This window comes from Felis catus, chromosome D3 (assembly GCF_018350175.1).
Source record: "Felis catus isolate Fca126 chromosome D3, F.catus_Fca126_mat1.0, whole genome shotgun sequence".
Taxonomy (NCBI): Eukaryota; Metazoa; Chordata; class Mammalia; order Carnivora; family Felidae; genus Felis; species Felis catus.
Genome location: NC_058379.1, coordinates 44,307,816 through 44,328,368, shown reverse-complemented (window position 1 = coordinate 44,328,368; position 20,553 = coordinate 44,307,816). Strand labels below are relative to the sequence as shown.

Genomic DNA, 20,553 nt, shown 5'->3' with positions numbered 1-20,553 from the left:
AATGTGTATACATACAATGGAATATTACTCAGCCTTAAAAGGGAAGGAAATTGACACGTGGACAACATAGGTGAACCTTGAGAACACTGTGCTAAGTGAATTCAGCTAGACACAAAAGGCAAATACTGTAAGATTAAACTTGAAGTACCTAAAGTCATGCAGAGACAGAAAGTAGAATGGTGGTTGCCAGGGAAAGGAGGAGAAGATTAAGGAGTTAATCTTCAGTAGTATGGTGTTTCAGTTTTGCAAGATGAAAAGAGTTCTGGAGATTAGTTGCAAAACAATGTGAATATATTGAACACTACTGAACCGTACACTTAAATGGCTAAGCTGGTAAATTTTATGTGTTTTTTAACAAATAAAAAATAATCTGCATTTCATTTGCATATATGTTAGCTTCTCCTCAAATTATTGCAGAAGTGGCAAAACTATAACTATGCAAATTCATCAGATCTGGGATGAGGAAAGTCACCTAATGATTGGTAAGGCATAGGAGGGGGTGATTTGAGGGTCATACTCCTATACAAAAAGATTTTAGTTAGTCTGGGGATATGTGGTTTTGGAGAGGACAAAGAACCAAAAATATGTAAAAGCCTTAATTCACTTGATATAAAGTGATAAACATGGAAACTAAAATTGTATTCAAATTTTTGAAAATATTTTAATTCTATATTTAAGGACATAAAAAGGAATGGAAGGGAGAACAAGAGGAAAGCTCTAAGAAGGAAGGGAGAGGGATAGACAGATCAGCAGAGGGAGAAACAGGCTGAGGGAGAAAAGAAGGGAAAGTGAGACCCGGGAGAGGAGGAGTGCAGAGTTAGGGAAACTACTCAGGTCTCATCTGTATTCACTCTAGTTCTGGACTGGGATGTTCCTACTTCCCTCTAATGTGTCAATTAGCAGCTTTTCGAACTTAAACTCTTCTGAGACTACACAGAGTCGGACTCCCACAGGAGCTGATTAGAGAAAGTGGTTAACAACTACCATACAAGAAGTGAGCAGACACACAGCTCTGAATCCAATTGGAGGTTTCCTGCCCCCCAACGTCTCTGTTCCATGCTGAAGAACCACATGCCCCTTTGACAAATCAGCCCATTGCTCTTACACTCCATGGGGGAAAAGCAAGCGAGACTTTTCCAGGCACTTTTAAGATGACTGCCATAGGCAGTAATGATACTTCCAATTTCCAGTTGGACAGAACCCCTTAGAACTTGCCATGTGCCTTTAAAATGATTAGCAATGGCTTAGGGACACCTCTAGATCCCTCTTGAACACAGTGAACTAGCTCCACCACCCCATTCCCCCCAAGACCATCCTTCTCACTGTTCTGTTCCTGCTGCAGCGGGCCCAGCCATCACTGGGAAGAATCCCAAACCCTTTCCGGGGCACTCAATGTACCAGTGACTTCTTTAGTCACTAGCCCTCAGAAGTTAAAAATTCTGCAAAGCAGCAGATAGAGGAAAAGGAAAACTCAAATTTAAAGAAAAATCAAAAGTCCTTTGGTCAGGGGGGCAGGACCCTTTTCAGGGGCTGGGGAACCTTTGAAAGTTTCATGTCCAGGCAATGAGCTCGTTTTATCTTTCAGCCCTTCTCCGTGTCCCAGGGGGCCCCTTACCCACGCCTGCATTATTGAACATGCCAGGAAGCACCAGCATGATGTGGTTGGGCCAGTACTTGCGGTACAGCGGCATCTCATATTCTTTGACCACCAGAAGATGCAGGTGGCTGATGCCCTCCATGGCGTGAAAAAGGTTTAGGAGTCCATGCTCATGGCGACCACTGGAAGGAGTGAAAATAGGGCTCTTGACTGCATTCAAATTCTGCTGAAAGGGGAAAAAAAAAGAAAAAAGAAAGAACCAGAGACCAAAAAGGGAAGTTAAAACCCTTAGATTGAAGAAGTTTAGAGACCCTGATCTAGTACCTTGGGCCTGTCAGTCTGAAAGCAGTGTTGGCATCCAGACACTGTCACCCACCTTGTCTGAAACCAGGGGCAGCCGCATGCTCTCCAGGTGTTTACCCTGCTTGCTGAAGACAAAATGACTCTCTTTGGATTTGGGAATGATGAAATAGAGCTGCACCTCTTCTCCCAGCATAGAGGATGAGAATGTGAATGCATGAAGGGTGGAGTCAGACATCTAGATTTGTAAAGAAGGAAGGAAGGGGATATAAGCTCATGGTTTGCAAACTTCTCGACCACTTGTTAACATTTTTAAGAGAGGCGAACTAACCTGAACTCATACATGCCATCAGACTTGGCTGTCCCTGAAATGTCGGAAGAGTTGGAAACGCAAACATTTCATCTTTTAGTAGCTGCCATTGACCTGAGAGCCAAGCCTCCTGCCCCTACACAGCCTCTCCACGGGTGAAGTTTCTGTTGCTTGACACTGTCTTTTGCATTCCTTATGTTCTTAGAACCACTACTCCTCAGTCTTATGCAGAGGTTAAATATTCCTGCTCGCTAAACATTTTCAAAGGTGCCCAAATATAGGGGAAAAAAATCATTTCCATCTGTGTGCATCAGGCTAAATGAGTATCATTTTTCTAAGTAAAATATTAGGGCCAACATCATTAAAATGCCTCCATGGTCCCATCTTTCCTGGCTACCGTGGAAGCTGAAGAAGTTTCAAAATCATTTAGCATAGAACTCTGGCTTCCAGGAGAGACCATCTGACTCACTGAAGCCAATTATAAATCTAACTTATTTTTAAAATTTCCAGAAAGTTGGGACACCTAGCTGGCTCAGTCAGTAGAGCATGTGACTCTTGATTTTAGGACCAGGAGTTCAAGCTGCACGTTAGGTACAGAGCTTACTTAAAAAAAAAAAAAAAGTGTTATAAAGTTCACATGCTTGCTCAGTAACCCAGCTCAATGAGTAATTACATAATTTATGTGCTTTACAATGCAGACAGTACTTGGCTTAATGAAAGGATAGCATCAATTTTCAGCAGCAACTAGAGTCCAGGTAGATTTCCTAAGATTTTTAACCTAAATATTATATTTCCTAGGAAAATAGTATAATTCTTCCCTTGAATTCTGATTCATTCTGCTTCACAAGCATTGGAATATACTAGTGAGTACAATGATCACAGAAACTATATAAACAGAGGATTTTTAATGTTATCTAGAAGCTTATGATTTGTAGACCAGGTACTTGAATCTTCTATATTCTGTAAAGCATCATGAGTGGTTTACAAATTGGCCCACCAAAAGCTTTCGGTTAACACCAAGAAAACAAATGGTACATAAAAGGTAATTTGTGTTACAAGAGCAGAATGACCAACCCAGTTTTTCAGTATATCGCTTCTAGCCCCTGTGGGAAAAGGGTGGAGACCTGATCCTTAAGAGCAGAAGCAAGTTTGGGTGAAGTCTAATCAGCATGTCCCATAGGAAGAGTTTTAGGTGTTCGGAACTAAGTCATAAAAATCAAGAAGCTAAAGTGGGAGAAAGCAACAGAGAACTTCCCCCCTACATAGGTTCTGGACCACTGTCACCTGCTGCCTTTACCATCTTGAGTGTTTACAGATGCTCTGGCCAAAAAGAAACAAAGACAGTGGGGTATTGGCTCACCTTCTGTGTTCCTTCCTCTCACTTCTCTAAATAAAAGATCAAATATTGACTCCTCTGTATGCCTAATGATCAAAACCACCCCACAATGGAGTAGGAATATGACTTGGTCAGTGCAAATCAGCTGACCTGTTTACAGCTCAAAGGGCACACCCTGTGCATGTTAGAGGTAAGAGCACCATTCCTGGGGCGCCTGGGTGGCTCAGTCTATTAAGTTTCTGACTTTGGCTCAGGTCGAGAGGTCAAGATCCCATGGTTCGTGAGTTCGAACCCCATGTTGGGCTCTGCCCCTGTCTACCTGCCCCCTCTCAAAATGAAATAAACTTAAAAAAAAAAAAATCTTAAAAAAAAGAGCACCATTCTCATCAACAACCCAAAGCAGGGGGTGAAAATAACCTTTCACCAAATATACTATAATATCCAGTTTTTTCAGGATTACAGAGAACATCCCAGGTAACCTAAACATGACACATGTAACCATTTCAATGAAGTGACTTCAGATACTAAAACGCAAGTTTCTTTCTCTCTTCCCCTCCCCCCAATCCTAATAAACCCAAAGTAATTTTAATTAATGGCTTCACACATTTTGCTCACAAATGAGTGGCCCCATCTCATAAATCAAGTACCCTCTATCTAGGGCCCGAAACTGGGAGCCGTATTTTTCATTCCATATATACAATACCATGCTGGGTAACAGGCAAGGACAGGGGGCCACACCTGGGAGGCAGAAGTGCAGTCCATGTACTGGTGACATTGCTCACAGTGGTGGAAGGTGTTGTAGGCCGCGTATTTGGTCAGCATCATGGACACGGTTCCTCGCTTCCTGGGCTCCTCAACTTTGGAATCCTTTATTGCTTCTGTGTATAAAGGAACAAAAACCTTGCCATGATGTGCATGAAGCCCCTACTCCTGGGAAGAAAGTCCCCCACTCCCTGCAGGACTCTTCTAAGGAGTCTATAATTTATGCTCTGAAAGTCAAGTATGAAAAGTAAAAGGTGATACACATGTGTACAAGAGAAAAGCAGAATTACTTTAAACTGCGCTCAAAGATTAAACTGCCCCAGGCCTCCTGCTCTGATTTGGCCCCTTGACCTTCAGAGGAGGTCCGCCTGGCTCTGCTTGCACTGACCTTGTTTGACCCCTGCCAGCTTCTCAGTATATACCAGGCTCATCAAACTGTACTTGGGATCATGCACGCTGACGTCAAAGGGCATTTTACTGAAGCTCTCGATGTCAGGCCAGGGCTCTCCCTCTGCCTGGCTGACTCCACTGCATTCACTGTGGTCTAGGACAAGAAGAAAGAAAGTGCGCAGAGCAGGCAGGCTGACTGGCCTCCCAGCCTCCCTCCCAAGTGTCAGGAATGAGAGGTTTTATGAAACATGAACCCCCAGATGGGAGGACAGAGACATTTCTGGAAGATGACCTGCCACGTCCCAGGGCAGAGGGGCCCAGAATTATCCCTTCAGGTCCATGCTGGGAGGGACGCATGCCCTCACTGGCTCCAGCATTACCCTCTACACATCTGGTCCACAAACTCCCACACTATGAGATCAACTGATCTCCCACCCCAGCCTCCCAAATTGCCTTCAAGCTTATTTAATTTTGGGTCATCTAAATTCTCCCTTACAGTTTTAGTTGTGGGGTTATAAAACACTGAAAGCCTAAGAGATTTGAGGGATGCATTGAGCAAGATACCCAGTGTCTGCTGCGTATGAGAATCACCTGGAGAGCTTGTAAAAAAAAAAATCCTGTGCTTAGGTTACCACCCCCACAATCTGCTTTAGTACCCAGGCACCCATCATGGCATTTAAAGCTGCTTAGGTCACTCCAATATGCAGTCAAGTTTGACAGCTAGTAGTCCTAGGTTTGAATTCAGACCACCCCCTACTACTCCACACCTGCAGGCACCACCCTTAACTCTCAGGGACCCTGGGAATTCCAGGAATTCCAGAATTCCAGATGGTGCATTTAAAGTGCTCAGGCAGTGAGGGATGCCTGGGTGGCTTGGTTGGTTAAGCATCTGACTTTGGCTCAGGTGATGATCTCATGATTCGTGGGTCCATGGGTTGGAGCTCCGCATCGGGCTCTGTGCTGTCAGCACACAGACCACTTCAGATCCTCTGTCTCTCTCTGCCTCTCCTTTGCTCATGCTCGCTCTCTCTCAAAAATAAACATTAAAACAATTTGTTTTAAAGGGCTCAGTGGCAGGCACGTGGTGAGTGTCTAATAGAGGATTTATTGTTATTAATAAAATTTATAAGATAAAAAAATTTAAGAATTTTCAAAGGGAGAAGATTTAAAAAATTTTTTTACTGTTTATTTTTGAGAGAAAGAGCGAGCATGAGTGGGGGAGGGGCAAAGAGAGAGGGAGACAGAATCCGAAGCAGGCTCCAGGCTCTGAGCTGTCAGCACAGAGTGCGACAGGGGCTCAAACTCATGAACCGTGAAATCATCACCTGAGCCGAAGTTGGACACTCAAGTGACTGAGCCACTCAGGCACCCCCAAAAGTTTTATTTTTTTAAAAAGCCTAAAGATTACAAGTACAGCTAATATCTTTTTAACACAATCATGTTTATTTTTTATAGCACTGAGCTAAAGTTTGCATTTTATTTACAACCTAAAGCTTATTCTAGATTTTTACAAAAATGTCAGTGTGCCTCTCCAAAGCACCATCACATTCACCTGCACTAAAATGAGGTGGAAGGAATAAAGCCAGCCTGATGGCACTTCTCACTACAAAGGCCAGGCTTGCCTGTTGCACCAGCTGTGGTAGATTCTCTCACAGATCATCACACAGATTAAAGTTCAGTGTGGTGGGATCCGAGGAGAAAATTACAGGCATCATCACTCTCTTGTGGAGCCCAGGGGCTTTGTGGGAAGGTTGCTGGGATGATGGGTCTCTCATTCCTGGTCTGCTTAGTTCTGCCTTTGCCCTCCTGGTCCCAGCCCCCCTCCAGGCAGCTATGAATGTTTCCAGGCCAACTTGGAGCTCTGGGTCCCCTCTTTGGTGGGCCTGGGGTCAGCTCAAGTGGGGACACAAACAAGGAGATGTCGGTGGGAAGACGGGATTGTGTGTGTGTCTGGAATCATGAATATGACCTGGTAAGGAGTGGAAATAGGGCTGAAGGTGATAATAAAATGATTCAATACAGCTGATCTTGCCTAGTCTTGCTCTAGACTGAACTAGTCTTTTGGACTTGTCATAGAACAGGTCCAACTACTTAGGAAAAGCAAGTGGGGTGAGATCTGAGGGCCAGTCTGACAGAAGATGCCAAGGCCTTTCCCTTTTCTGGACTCCTCTTTGAGGGGCTTAGAAGAGCTTCTAGCTGATTACCACTACTCCCCTGCCTCCATGGGTCTCTTCCAGCACAGGTGAATGCTCCAAGATGTGAAGCCACAGTTCGGAGGCCACATTGTCCTTAGCTATAGAGCTAAAGCTGGCTGATTCCTGCTCATGTTCTCTTTCTGGCCCTGCTGATTGGACTACAGTGGAACCCTCCCACAGGTGACAGCTGGGGGGAAGGGTTGGATACAGGAGGAGGAGGAGGAGGAGGCCAGAAGATGGTCTCTTTGAAAACCAGTCCCCACAACCCTGTCAAGCACTAGCTTCTGCATTTTACTGAATGTGAAGGGCTTTGGTTATGGCTCCAGGTTTCTGTTCTGCATGAGGTTTTAATTTCATTATAGGAATCCATATACCTTAGCTCACAGCCTGCAGTTAAAATAGAAGATACTTTCTGGGGCTCCTGGGTGGCTCAGTAAGTTAAGCATGGGACTGTATTTCAGCTCAGGTCATGATGTTACAGTTGGTGAGTTCAAGCCCTGCACTGGGCTCTGTGCTGACAGCAAAGGAGCCTGCTTGGGCTTCTCTCTCTCTCTCTCTCTCTCTCTCTCTCTCTCTCTCTCTCTCTCTCTCTCTCCCTCCCTCCCTCTCTCCCTCCCTCTCCCTCCCCTGCTCTCTCTCGCTCTCATCTCAAATAAAAACTTAAAAAAAAAAAAAAAAGAGTAAGATATTTTCTGACTAGCTAGCAAAGGCCTAGTATCCAGAATATCAACACTCGGTGTCAGTGTGTCTTCTACCTGGGCCCCCACTCCTCCCCGGCAATGCCGGGGTTCGGAACTCACCCGCGTTGATCTCTCCCTCGTCATACACATCCACCTCCAGGAGCCTGATGAGCATGCGGAAGAGGATCCTAAGGAACTGCAAATAGGAGCCCGTCTTTCCCACCTGGAGGAAGTATTTTTAATTGGAGAGGGGAAGAGAGGGAAGAAGAGAGACGAGATTTCACACCTGGGCTCTTGGATGTCTCCTGCCCCTGAGAGGCCTGAGTGAGGGCCTCATCGCTCTGGGTCACCCTCAGCCCACCCTGAGCCCCCCCCCCCTCCCCGGCTCCCTTCCTTCTTGCCACCCGGGGCCTACCTGGGGGGGCCCAGTCAGCAGCAGCCGCCGAGGGTGGCAGGCGCGGGCGCCGGAGGCGGGGTCTGGCTGGTTGCTGAAGTCGGCGTGGTGCTGACGAGCCGAGGTCCACTGCCGGTAGTAGAGGGACTGCTCCTCGCTGCTCATGTCCTTGTGTAGCAGCGGCCGCAGGGAGCTCACCCAGGCCACGTCGGCGTGTGGCAGCAGCGAGGAGGACGTGGGCGGCTTGCCTCCCCGCTGCGAGCCCAGCAGGCTATAGGCTGCTTTCGATAAGATCACGATGGGGGGCAGGGCGGCGTGCAGGCCCCTGCAGCCTTGGGGCAGCTGCCCGGGCCACGACACGGCCCGGGGTCCCGAGGAGGAGGAGGACGACGACGACGACGGCTTGGAGGTGGTGCTGCTGGCCATCTGGGGGCCCAGGGAATCACACTCCTGCTTCAGGGTCTCCCCGGCTCCCCCTGTGCCTGCGGAGACCCCTTCATCCAGGCCCATGCTGTTGGCCGGGCTCTGGAAGCTGGGGGTCAGCGACAGCTTCTGGGACCTATCAGCCGCGCTGGAAGAGCTCACCCCGTTCTCCATGATGGAGCCTGAAAGAGGACAACCCACCCGTGGCCATCAGCAGGATTCGGCTATTTATTCCCTGGCCCCCTCTCTGCACGGAGCCAGGCTGGACTGCCTTGTCTCCATGAGGGCTGCTCCCTCTCCTGGCGCCCCGGGGGGTAACTATACCTCCTTGTCCTTTTCTAATTCCTACCCCCAGCTGTGTAAAGCGTGTGATGTTATGAAACTCTCCTCTGTTACTTCGTTTGGCTATGTGGTCTGATTCATTCCAGATTCTGGACCAATACAAGCTCCCCAGCCAAGTCCTTCCTACTCCAGGGCACTTCCCTCCTCCTGGGGTCCAAGGGCCTCACACTTCTGGTTGTGGAGAAGTTCCCCAGGGGGTAGCCACGTCCATGGATGCCCAAACCAGTGTGGGGAACCGGCTCCATGTGGCAAGGATGGAAGGCATAATCTATGCTCAGTGAGGTCTTGCTTTCCCCCAGAGGTCCCTGTGGATTTGGCCAATTCAAATATGTTTTCCCCTCTGATAGGTCCCACTCTTTGGTTTGTGGACACATTCAGGACTGAAAGCCCTCTCTGACCTGGGGTTGGTGCTCCCCGGCATGTAGGTCATATCCCAACCTCAGGAGATCCTAGAGGAATAGCCAGTAACCGGAGGTCATTGCAACCAAGTCACTCCACTTGCTCATCTGACTTTCGTGTCTTTCCGTCTTGTCTGAGAGCTTACCTTTCCCCCCACGTCCCTGACCTTTACAGCCTGCACACTTGGGGCAGTGAGCCTCCCCAAGGACCCCCCAGAGTCCACCTAAGGCTGAGGGATGTGTGCTCAGTGGTGGGAGCATAGCCCTTAGCTCAGGTTGTCTTCAAAGGGAGGGAAACTCTAAGCAGCAGAAGGCAAGCCATTACCTTTGTGGTTAATGAGAGCAAGGCCAAGAATATGTGAGCCTTCTGGGGCAGCTCTGCAAGTGCAGGGAATGGAGGCATCTGATTATTTTATTTTTATTTAATTTTTTTCAAAAATGCTTTATTTATTTTTGAGGGAGAGTGACACACAGCATGAGTGAGGAGGGGCAGAGAAAGAGAGGGAGACACAGACTCTGAAACAGGCTCCAGGCTCTGAGCTGTCAGCACAGAACCCGACGGGCTCGACCTCAGGAATGGCAAGATCATGACCTGAGCCAAAGTCGGATGCTTAACCAGCTAAGCCACCCAGGTGCTCCAGGAGGAGTCTGATTAAAGAGCCATGATGGGGCGCCTGGGTGGCTCAGTCGGTTAAGCATCCAACTTCAGCTCAGGGCATGATCTCACAGTTCATGGGTTCAAGCCCTGCGTCGGGCTCTGTGCTGATAGCTCAGAGCCTGGAACCTTCTTTGGATTCCGCGTCTTCCTCTCTCTCTGCCCCTCCCCCACTCGTACTCTGCCTCTCTCTCTCTCTCTCAAAAGTAAATAAAACATTTTTAAAAAATTTAAAAAAGAAAGAGCCATGAGAACAACATAAACACCCCCTTGCCTCCCTGTCACTGATGCTGCTATCCACAAACTTTCAAATGTGCTATTTCCCCTTCTCTTCTGTTACTCTTTACTATTCCCTAAACCTGTTGGCTTTATTCTGAACTGTTCTTAGAGGAGCCTGGAGGGGGAGCCTGGAGCGATGAGGTGAGCGAAGGTGCAGTCCTGACCCCTGGCTGAGGCGAGCAGCTCATGCTCTTCCAGGCTGAGGGTCCCTCTCAAGACACAAAGCCCTGTAGATGACTGCCTCTTTGACTCCCACAGTCATCCTGCCAGAATGAACAGACACACTCATGCTGCTTTTGACATGAAGTCGCGCGCGTGTGTGTGTGTGTGTGTGTGTGTGTGTGTGTGTTTGCATGCATGTGTCATGGTGATGGAAGAGAGGAGATGTGGGAAAGAGGAATGTTCATGGTGGTCTTCTCTGGTAGAGAGGGGTTTTCATTTTCATTTTTTTTAATGTTTATTTATTTTTGAGAGAGAGAGAGTGACAGGGTGCAAGTGGGGAAGGGACAGAGAGAGAGGGAGACACAGAATCTGAAGCAGGCTCCAGGCTCCAAGCTGTCGGTACCGAGCCCGACATGGGGCTTGAAGTCACAGGCTATGAGATCATGACCTGAGCCGAAGTTGGATGCTTAACTGACTGAGCCACCCAGGGGCCCCAATTTATTTATTTTTTTAAGTAATTTCTACCCCCAACATGGGGCTCAAACTCATGACCCCCAGATCAAGAGTCACATGCTGTACTGACTGAGCCAGCCAGGCACCCCAGAGTTTTCACTTTTAATGTCCTCTTTATCCTTTGTTACATTCCCCAAGTTTTTTTCTTTTTTTACATTCTGCACGTTTTCTATATGGAGTTTTATTACTCTCCCAATCTGAAGAAAATGGAAATAGTGCTGCATTTGCTGTAATACAGTTTCTCAGAAGAAAATTCATGCCAGGCACTGCCACAGGCCATACAGTAATGCTCTGAAAGGGGATGGCGGGCTGCATGGTGGGTCTGCACAGGCAGTGGCCCCAGAGTATACAAACATTTGCCGTTAACTACTTATAAAAGTCATTCACTCATTCCTTCATTCAAACAGGTAAACACTGTGCCAGGTACTGAGCCAATTAACACAAAGTTACAGCTTTCAGATCTAGAAGGAAATGAGGGCTTTTGTGCAAATACCAGATGTATATTATCCTTGAGGTGATAAAGGGTAGAGAAGACTAGGGAAAGTGGTGCAGGTTAGGGTTTACAACATTTATTATACTTTGCTTATTACCAAGCTCTTCATTAAATGTTTACCCAGAGGAGAATTCTGTGACTGCTCTCAGTAGTTATGTTTTCCAAGTATCTTTGGATTGGGAACTGAGGTCTGGACAGGTTGCCGGAGTCCCTGAAGGCTCCTCTGACAGCCTTGAGAGGTGTGAGGGAGTAAATGCCTCTGCCTCCCCTATGTCTGTCCGCCTCCTCACTCCCATCCCTCACCCCTTGAGAGAGAAAAGGAAGCACTAACCTGAGGTTCCAGTGACAGCACTACTGTTGCTCTGTGGCCTCTCCAGGTCGATCAGCAACTCATCAGAGTCGTTCTCGCTGATGGTAGCTCTCTCCTGCTCCTTCCCACTAAGGTCCAGGGCAACAGCAGGCCCTCGGATGACCTCTTTGGAGACATAGCAGCAGGCCAGACCCACCTCCTGCTCTAAGGCTGTGCGAGTTAAATAGCTTGAGTCGATGAGCCGGAGGTCACAGTACTTCAAAGACCTACACAAAAGTAATGATGTTTTGGGTGAGTCCATCTGGCCTTGGTTTCAATCTCAGCTTTGTCACCTCCTAGCTGTTATGACCTCACAGCAGCCACTTCATTTTCTCCAAGTATAAAATAGAATAACAGTATTTGGCTCATATGGGTATTGTAAGGAATGAATGGATGGCACAGGTAAGGCATTTATAGCAATGCCTGACACACAGTGAGCATTCAACTCATGCTGTTATTATTGTTGTTGCTGCCTTCCTGTCTGCAGACCCTGGATTCTTAAAGGGGTTGGGAACAGCAGATTAAGAGACACTTCATCCAAATTAAAAAAATCCTGTTTGGGGGCACATGCTTTTCCTCTCTGCCTCTCTGTTTTGATGCATAAACACTTCTCACTGTGGCTATCTTCCATTCCCAAATTGCTAGGCAATCTCTGGAAAGTCAAAATAGTCAAGGCAGGCTATATTTCTTATATCTCTGAGGAAAATTATTCTCTTCCCCCTTGCTAAATGAATGAAATGGTTAAGCATCAGCCAAGTTTTAACCATCAGCTTAGCTGGATAACTAAGGAAAAACGAGAAATAATTATTCATAATGTACCTGGGAAAGGTTTCTCCAAGAGGATCTTTGCCAGTTAGTATCACAATACAAGGCAGACCTTCTAAATCTTGGTATGTCCGAGGGGTCCACTCTTCTGGTTCATTTCCTCTCCAGGTCTGTAGAAAGGGACCCATATGATAAAATTAAAACCTCTTATTTAAGTTTCCACCTCTTAAAAGATTTCTAGGTCCACATTCTATATGCATTTGTGGTTTCAAATGACTTCCAGTGTGTGTGTGTGTGTGTATCATATATGTGTGTGTATACTAAATTGCTACTACAAATTGGCATAATGAAGCACTCTAGAAGAATGTGACCTTTAGTTTTATCTCAGTAGGATAAAACAGAAGATCTTGGTATACATCATGCATTAGCCACACAAATCAAAGAAACATACAATGAAATACCCTGCCACTGATGCAAACCTTACAGAAACCCTGGTTAAACTACCTGCCTCAAGACTTTTAAATATATTTTCTTCATATAATGGACAGACTCTCGGGGCTGATTAACTGAAAAAGACAGTTTCAATTATGACTGACAAAAGCATCTCAACTCTATGAAAACAGATATTCACCAGAAAATCATCAAGTTAGCTACCCTTGATGGTTATTCCCACCCCCCCTCCCCCATACTGACTGTCAAAATAAGTGGCAAATAATAATTGGCTTGGGGCTCTTAGAAGTCTCTCTCAAGAAGGCTAAAAATATAACCAAATCTAGACCAATCAAAAAAACAACAACGCTGACCCTTACTTAGAAGAGGAATGCAATTAGTTTTATGGTTCCAGAAATAATCTATTAATCATCAGCTTTTGATACAGATTAACATATACACATATATACACATGTATATATATATATATCTTTAGTAAATGGAACGTCAATCAGTGGGAAGAAAAAAATCCCACCAACTTGAAAGATGTTCAAAAGTGAAAAGATCTTATAGATTTTTATTTTAGAGCAGAAGGAAAACAGACTATCTCTTAAGTAGATAAGATGGTTTCTACTACTTTTATAAAGTATCTAGTATCTATGCTTCATAACAGCTTTCTAGCAGGAATTATAGGAAATAGATTGACATTTCTGATAATGCTTTAGGGAACAAAGAGTAAGAAGTGAGGTTATTAAGTAATGCACACAATTTATTTTAAAAATAGGCTGGTACTTCCTTTGCCAAACACAAAAAGAGATAAAAAGAAATTTAATATGCAAGACATAAGGTAATAGGGTTTGATTAATGATTTGTTGATGTCTAAATAAAACAGTCTTTAGAAATAAATATACCCACAATTATTCAAATAAAGTATATATAATTTGTAAACCGGGAGGCATTCTGACCTTGTTGCCCAGTCTTTTATCATATATTTGCATACCAGGGGGAAATCAATGGACCTACACAGATTTACAAATTTGAGAGACTCTTCTTGTCTTAGAAAAACCAATCTATCAAAAATATATATATTTAAAAAATATTCATTTTTGAGAGAGCAAGCATGAGGGGGGAGGGGCAGAGAGAGAGATTGGGACAGAAGAGCCAAAGCGAGCTCTGTGCTGATAGCAAGCAGCAAGCCTGATGACAGGCTCAAAGTCACGAACCATGAGATAGTGACTCGAGCCGAAGTCAGACGCTAAACTGACTAAGCCACCCAGGCCCCCTATCAAAAATATTTTTTTTAATATTAAAAGAAAGGTATCTACAAGAATTCAGTTTTATATACACTGTCATGTCAAAATGAATAATAACATTATCTAATTTAAAATAAACAATTTTGGGAATAGGAATCATTTTACTTATAACCCTCACATTGGACTCATGATGTTCCTGACACTGAGGTTCTCCCTGAATGGATTTTCCTCCCAGAAACCATCCAGAGGTCATGGTTCCATCAACAATGAGGTCAAGTTATAATGATGGGATAAGGGATGTTTTACTCTACAAAAGGTTTATTTTCAAAAGATTATTAAAGAAATCTCATTTTTACTCTTGACCAATCAGAGCTAGCCAAACCACTACAACATGCTTTTCTGTCCCTCTGCTACTTCTGATGAATAATGGTCACAGTTCTTGGATGGAACATTTATTTATACTTTTTTTCATTTTCTTTATTTTAGAGAGAGAGAGAGCAGGAGTGGGGGGTGGGGAAGCAGAGGGAGAGAATCTTAAGCATGCTCCACGAAAGTGGAACCTGACGTGGGGCTCGATTCCACGACCCTGGGATTGTGACCTGAGCCAGAATCAAGAATCGGCTGCTCAACCAACTGAGCCACCCAGGCACCTCTTCACTGCAGAGCATTTAATACAAACACAAAAGACTGGGTGGGCACTGAGTTCCAAGGAAAAAATGGGGCTCAAGGCTAAAGAAATCTGATGAAAGCTTCACAAGCCTTCTGGAGAAACTGGCTTATTTAGATTTAAGCCTTGTATCCTTTCAAAATGCTTATCATACTTGTAAGTTAGTCATAATACATAACAGGATAATTAGAGGGAAGCACAGAAATAAGGCCATCCAATTGGAGAAGAAGCAGAGGATGTTACTCAAGGCTACAGATAAAAGGCACACCCAGCAACCCATGCCAACCCAACAATGGTAAGGGAGGTTGGTGACTTAGAAATAAACGTGTGAAGCAGAAATCACCTGGCAAGTGGCAGTTTTGCTTAGGATATGAACATTTCAATAGGAGTGCATATTTTCACTTCCACACAAAGAGAGAGTATAAACAGGATGCATTGATGTAGTCCAGCAGTTTTGAGAATACAAAAATCTCTTTTGTGTGGTTGGTACTGGCAGCTACTCATACAAATTGAGATATAACTTCTCTGAGAATTACTTGGGCCCCCCCTTAACGTATGGCATGCTCTCAGAACAGCGCTCGCAAAACAGCTGCTGTCTAAAAGCCCCAAAGGTAATTCTGATTGCTAGCAGCCAGTTAGGCCTCTTGACATTGGGGTTGTGAGTTCAAGCCCTACATTGGGCATAGAGATTACTTAAGGAAATAGGGAAGGGAAGGGAAGTGAAGGGAAGGGAAGGGAAGGGAAGGGAAGGGAAGGGAAGGGAAGGGAAGGGAAGGGAAGGGAAGGGAAGGGAAGGGAAGGGAAAGAAAAGAAAAGAAAAGAAAAGAAAAGAAAAGAAAAGAAAAGAAAAGAAAAGAAAAGAAAAGAAACCTGAGGTCTTGATTGTGGTTTTCAAACTATGACCCAGAGGCGCGAATTATTTAGGACCTGCTGATGTATACTGACTTAGTAATTGGCATTTCTGAAGACTGAACAAATGACCTAGACTATAAATAGCTATACTTGATTGGTGTCATGGAGGCCCAGAGAAGATTCTGCAGCCTCACATCCTTTTCAACCATCTCCCTGCAATAGGTTTGTGAGGCTTCACACAGTGGCACTGATTATTTGCCTTTCCAGATTTTCCAATCATTAGTATCATTCAAATTGTCTCAAGACATATGTCTCAATGAATTATACTGTAAGAATAGTTCAGGACTCTCATTTGTTATCCATCCTAGAAATTCCATAGTTATATGGTCTATAATCATCACTAAAAATTGTGAACACTAGGGGTGCCTGGGTAGCTCAGTTGGTTAAGCATCCAACTTTGGCTCAGGTCATGATCTCACGGTTTGTGAGTTCAAGCCCCGCATCAGGCTCTGTGTTGACAGCTCAGAGCCTGGAGCCTACTTTGGATTCTGTGTCTCCCTCTCTCTCTACCCCTCCCCATCTCTCTTTCTCTCTCTCAAAAATAAATAAATATTAAAAAAATAAAAAATAAAATAAAATTGTGAACACTGGGGTGCCTGGATGGTTCAGTTGGTTAAGCGTCCAACTTTGGCTCAGGTCATGATCTCCTGGTCTGTGGGTTCGAGCCCCACATCAGGCTTAGGTCATGATCTCACAGCTCATGAGTTCAAGCCCCTGTGCTGACAGCTCAGAGACCCTGGAACCTGCTTCGGATTCTGTGTCCCTGCTTCTCGCTCTGCTCCTCCCCCACTCATGCTCTGTCTCACTCCGTCCCTCAAAAATAAATATTAAAAACGTTGTGAACATTATATCAACATATGAAATATAAATTTTGTTATAATTTCCGTTAAATAAAGGGTTTCTATTTTTAGATTTATTTGTTCTAGTTGCTTATCAAGCTAATACAAGATATTTTGTTTGCATTTTGGATTATTCAATTTAGGTTAACTAATAGAATACAATAAAAGGTTTACATTTGCAAAATGCTTTATTTTTTTATTTCAATTTTAATTAATTAATTTTTTTAGAGAGAGAGAGCATGCACAAGAGCAGGAGAGGGGTAGAAGGAGAGAGACAGAGAAAGAGAGAGAATCCCAAGCAGTCTCCATGCTCAGCACAGAGCCTGATGTGGGGCTCGATCCCATGACCCTGGGATCAAGACTTGAGCATAAATCAAGAGTCAGACACTCAACCAAGTGAGCCATCCAGGTGCGCCGCAAAATGCTTTATGAACACGAAATAGTATCTTCAAATTAGAGCTCCTGGAGATCATACAATCCAACTCTCTCATTTTGCAGATGAGAAACTGAAGCCCAGGATGAAAATGAAAATTCCCCAAGACTATGTGCTTTCTTTTCATCAAATTTGTGCCAAACTGGATTTTTCTTAACCCGACTTAGCTCAGGTTTTAGTGTGCAGGGTACACATACCATGCCGGTCTAACTCAGACATACAGTACACTTAGCTTGGTGTCATACGTAGATAGATATGCAGTTGTTTTATTAAATGCTTCCTAATAGCTAGAGCACATTGGATTATAAAGGCCCCCAGAAAAACCTGAGCAGGGCATAAAGGAGGGAGTTAGGTTAGTTGATTTAGGAATTCTGGCCCACCCTCTCCATGCCTAACAGGAGGGTTTAGGAGAAGTAGTCAGTCCCGCTGCCATGCGAGGGGAGGGGGCCGTGCTCATGCACTAAGCCCTCTGTAGTAGGCTTAGAGAAGTCAGACCAGCAAGCCTCAGGGCTGCGTCAAAGCAAGTTCAATGAAACAACAAACTGTTGAAGAATCCACATGCAAGAGGGTGGGGAATAGCTCTATATGAGTACTAAAGATAAAACAAAATACTTTACCGACTCTAGACCTGAGATGACAGGCTAGGTAGACAGAAAAGAATTAGTGAATTGATGGTACCCACAGAGGTCTGAGAGAACAACTTACCTTTTTTTTCTGAGAAAACAGATGGCCGTGTGCTAGATGCATCTTGAACAAGGTCAATAAACATGGGGTCAAATTGGGTCATCTCATTTTTGCACCTGCAGTTGGAGAGCATGGAAGACCAACTGCATGCACATGATAAAAAGGGGGCTTGACAGAATCTTAATAAACTGGCTTCCCAATTTGGGAAGTGAACATGTCCCTTTGTTTAGTCTTAACATTGTCATGAAGATCAAACCAACACATGTGCAAAACTCTATTAAACTCAGGCCTCTGAGCCACCTATGTGGGATTTGTAGAAAACAGAAAAAAATGGTATTTCAAAGGAGAGATGTCTGACCATTGCTGACCTTTAATCGTGCCACAAAGTGAGTTGCAACACTGAGTTCAGAGGCAGGGTTCCCAAGGATGATCTCAAAGCGGTACTGCAGCCCCAGCTTGTCGCGCACCTCCTGCAGCCGCTCCTTGGCTAACATCGCCAGCTGCACAGAGGGCACCCTGATAATGAGCATGTGTCCCCGCCCACTTCTGGTTTTTCCTGGGGAGCTGATGAGGTCATCCATAATGCTGAGTGTTTCTGGTGTGCTGTGGTCTCGGAGTGACGCCATGGTGGTGAGGGCCATCAGAGCCTCTGAGTACTGCTGGATGAGAAGGTAGCAGCGGACGACCATGCTGTGTAGCCTGGGGTACCTTCAACAGAACACAGGGAGCTCGCACTCAGGCAGCAGGACCAGCTGAGACAGCAAGGTCTTTGTGGGAGAAATACAGGCTAAGCATGGTGGGAAGGGGTTACTGGTCAATGGAAGGCTTGAGCTCTAGCATGACCTTGGAACCCACATCACTAGAAGGAAAAGCTGAGCTTTCAACGCCTGTGAATCAGAACCTGTTGGGATAGGCACAGCAAGCTAAAGAGGCTTCGGGATGGTCTAGCAACCCCTAGCTTCCCTGAGTGTGGTCTATGGACCAGCAGCAGCAGCCAGTGGCAGTATCACCTGGGAGTTTGTTAGAAATGCCAAATTCCCCCACCCCAGATATCTGAATCAGAACTCACATCCTGACAAGATCCCCAGGTAGTTTATATACACATTAAATTTTGAGAAGCACTGGTCTTGTCAGGTTAATTGTTGACACAGTCATAATGGATCATTCCTGGATCCTAACCTCTTGGTGGCACTGAGTTAGCATGGTGGTATTGTCAGCTTATTTCTCTGATACTTGACTACAGTAAAGAAAATTGAGACATGTTTGAAAAATATCAGAAATACAAATAATAATTATTACTAATAATTACTAATTTCAGGGTAGCCACTCCACAGACAGCAGTTTATCTTCCAATAAAGAAGACAACTGCATCTTCCCATAAAGTGTACCTTGGTGCTGGAGAAAACTTGGAGCTGAGTGGGGAAATAGCATCCCCTAGTGGTGAAGCCTCCTATCACCTGAGCACTGCTTAGTCAAGGGAGCCTGGCAAATAGGGGTGTCCTTGAATCATCCCAATACCCATTGGTACCCCACCCCACCCTGCCTGGACTGCCAAGTAAGAGGGTCACTTTGTTCAAATTGGAACTTGTTACAATTACAGAGCAGGCAGAAAATAAATCTCTCATTTGTGTGTTACTCCTCAGAAAGCCAAGCCTGCTGGCAGTTAAGTACAAATGGACAAAGAGGACCCCCTTGCAGGCATGAAGAGGTGCTGGTCAAGAAAGGAGGTGCTGGCGAAATGAGGATGAGCCTGTGAACTTGCTTTCTGGTCGCCAGCTGGCAGCACATGCAGCTGGGTAGGCCATGGGGTGGTTTGCCTTTGTTCACGTTATAATTCTATTTAAAGTAAGACAAGTGGTCTGCCAGGCGTGCACAGAAAAACCCAGGGTCAAATACCAATTAGGGTCATCAAATGAATAGCGTGGTTTTGAAGTGCTTTAGAGCTGGAGAGGACCGTGGATGGCCTGGTTTTGACCAGTCCCCTTTCTACCAGAAGGAGGATGAGTTAAAAGGATGACAGAAACCTGGCTACTTGCCCAAGATCATGCAACTGGTCAGGGACAGAGCTGTGTCTGGATTCATTCCGGTCTCTGACAACATTTCCTTACATTGCAAGGATTTGGTAGATTGGGGAAAAGTGAAGAAATCCTTCAGTTTACTCAATGCTGGGCAAGTTCTTCAAACACTCAATAAACTATAGCTAGTATTAGTTTGAGTGACTGGGTTGGAAGAAGTGAGCACACAAGATCCATGTTTAAAGCTTAATGTTTTTTGATGGGCCAGGTAGGAAAGCCAAAGTTAGAATACATGGTAACTTTGATCTATAGGCATTTAGATCTCATACTCTGAAAGAAGTATGAATTTAGAAGTGAATAGTCTTCACAAGCTGTTATGTTTGCACTGAACTGTAATTGTTGTTTTGTAAGTATTACCAAGGTTGTAAGAGAAGTTGACAGGATTGACTCTGAATGATGTTACCAGAACAGAGAGTACGTTCCAAGCTGGTAGATGAAGCCAGTGGGTGGGAAACACTTAAAAGGGAGACTCATGGGATGATTCTGGAAAGTAAGATCACATGTGCTGTGGAAGGATTAATGTCACAGAGTCGGTTAAGTCTTCTTAAATCCCACAGCTGCAAAAACATAAAATCCTACTCCAAGGCTGTTCCTTTTCTTGACACAGTATAATAACTCTCTGGATAGGATGTATCTCCCTGTCCTCATTTTTAATCTTTCTTTTTTCTTAGCAAAGTTATAGGGCAGGTTGTTAAATAGGTGGCTTATGATCAACTGGGGCCAGTTTGAGGAATGAAAGCTACTAAAAATTACAATGTGCCTCATCAAAAAGAGTCCAACTGCCCCCATCACTGGAAGGTCAGACAGACTATTGCAGCGGAGGGCAGGGAGGGCCGTGTATTAGGTTATGTAAATTCTAATGCCTCTGTGATGCTTCAAGTCTATGATCCAAAATCAGAGAGAAAAAAATAGGAAAAC

The 20,553-nt window shown here is 44.9% G+C and overlaps 1 protein-coding gene across 12 annotated transcripts in view; it reads right to left on the bottom strand.

Annotated features, from left to right (window-relative positions):
* The window catches only part of GREB1L (GREB1 like retinoic acid receptor coactivator), a 287,968-nt gene that overhangs the window by 14,155 nt on the left and 253,260 nt on the right, over positions 1-20,553 (bottom strand). For 11 of the 12 annotated variants that reach the window (XM_045041740.1, XM_045041743.1, XM_023241804.2 and 8 more), the window contains 9 exons: positions 17,929-18,268; positions 12,398-12,513; positions 11,561-11,805; positions 7,986-8,569; positions 7,691-7,793; positions 4,694-4,849; positions 4,282-4,421; positions 1,974-2,135; positions 1,616-1,823 (listed from right to left, as the gene is read on the bottom strand). In XM_045041740.1, the coding sequence (XP_044897675.1) occupies positions 1,616-1,823; positions 1,974-2,135; positions 4,282-4,421; positions 4,694-4,849; positions 7,691-7,793; positions 7,986-8,569; positions 11,561-11,805; positions 12,398-12,513; positions 17,929-18,268 (2,054 nt within the window). The remainder of the gene's footprint in view (positions 1-1,615; positions 1,824-1,973; positions 2,136-4,281; positions 4,422-4,693; positions 4,850-7,690; positions 7,794-7,985; positions 8,570-11,560; positions 11,806-12,397; positions 12,514-17,928; positions 18,269-20,553) is intronic. The other variant, XM_023241808.2, reaches the window with a different exon arrangement.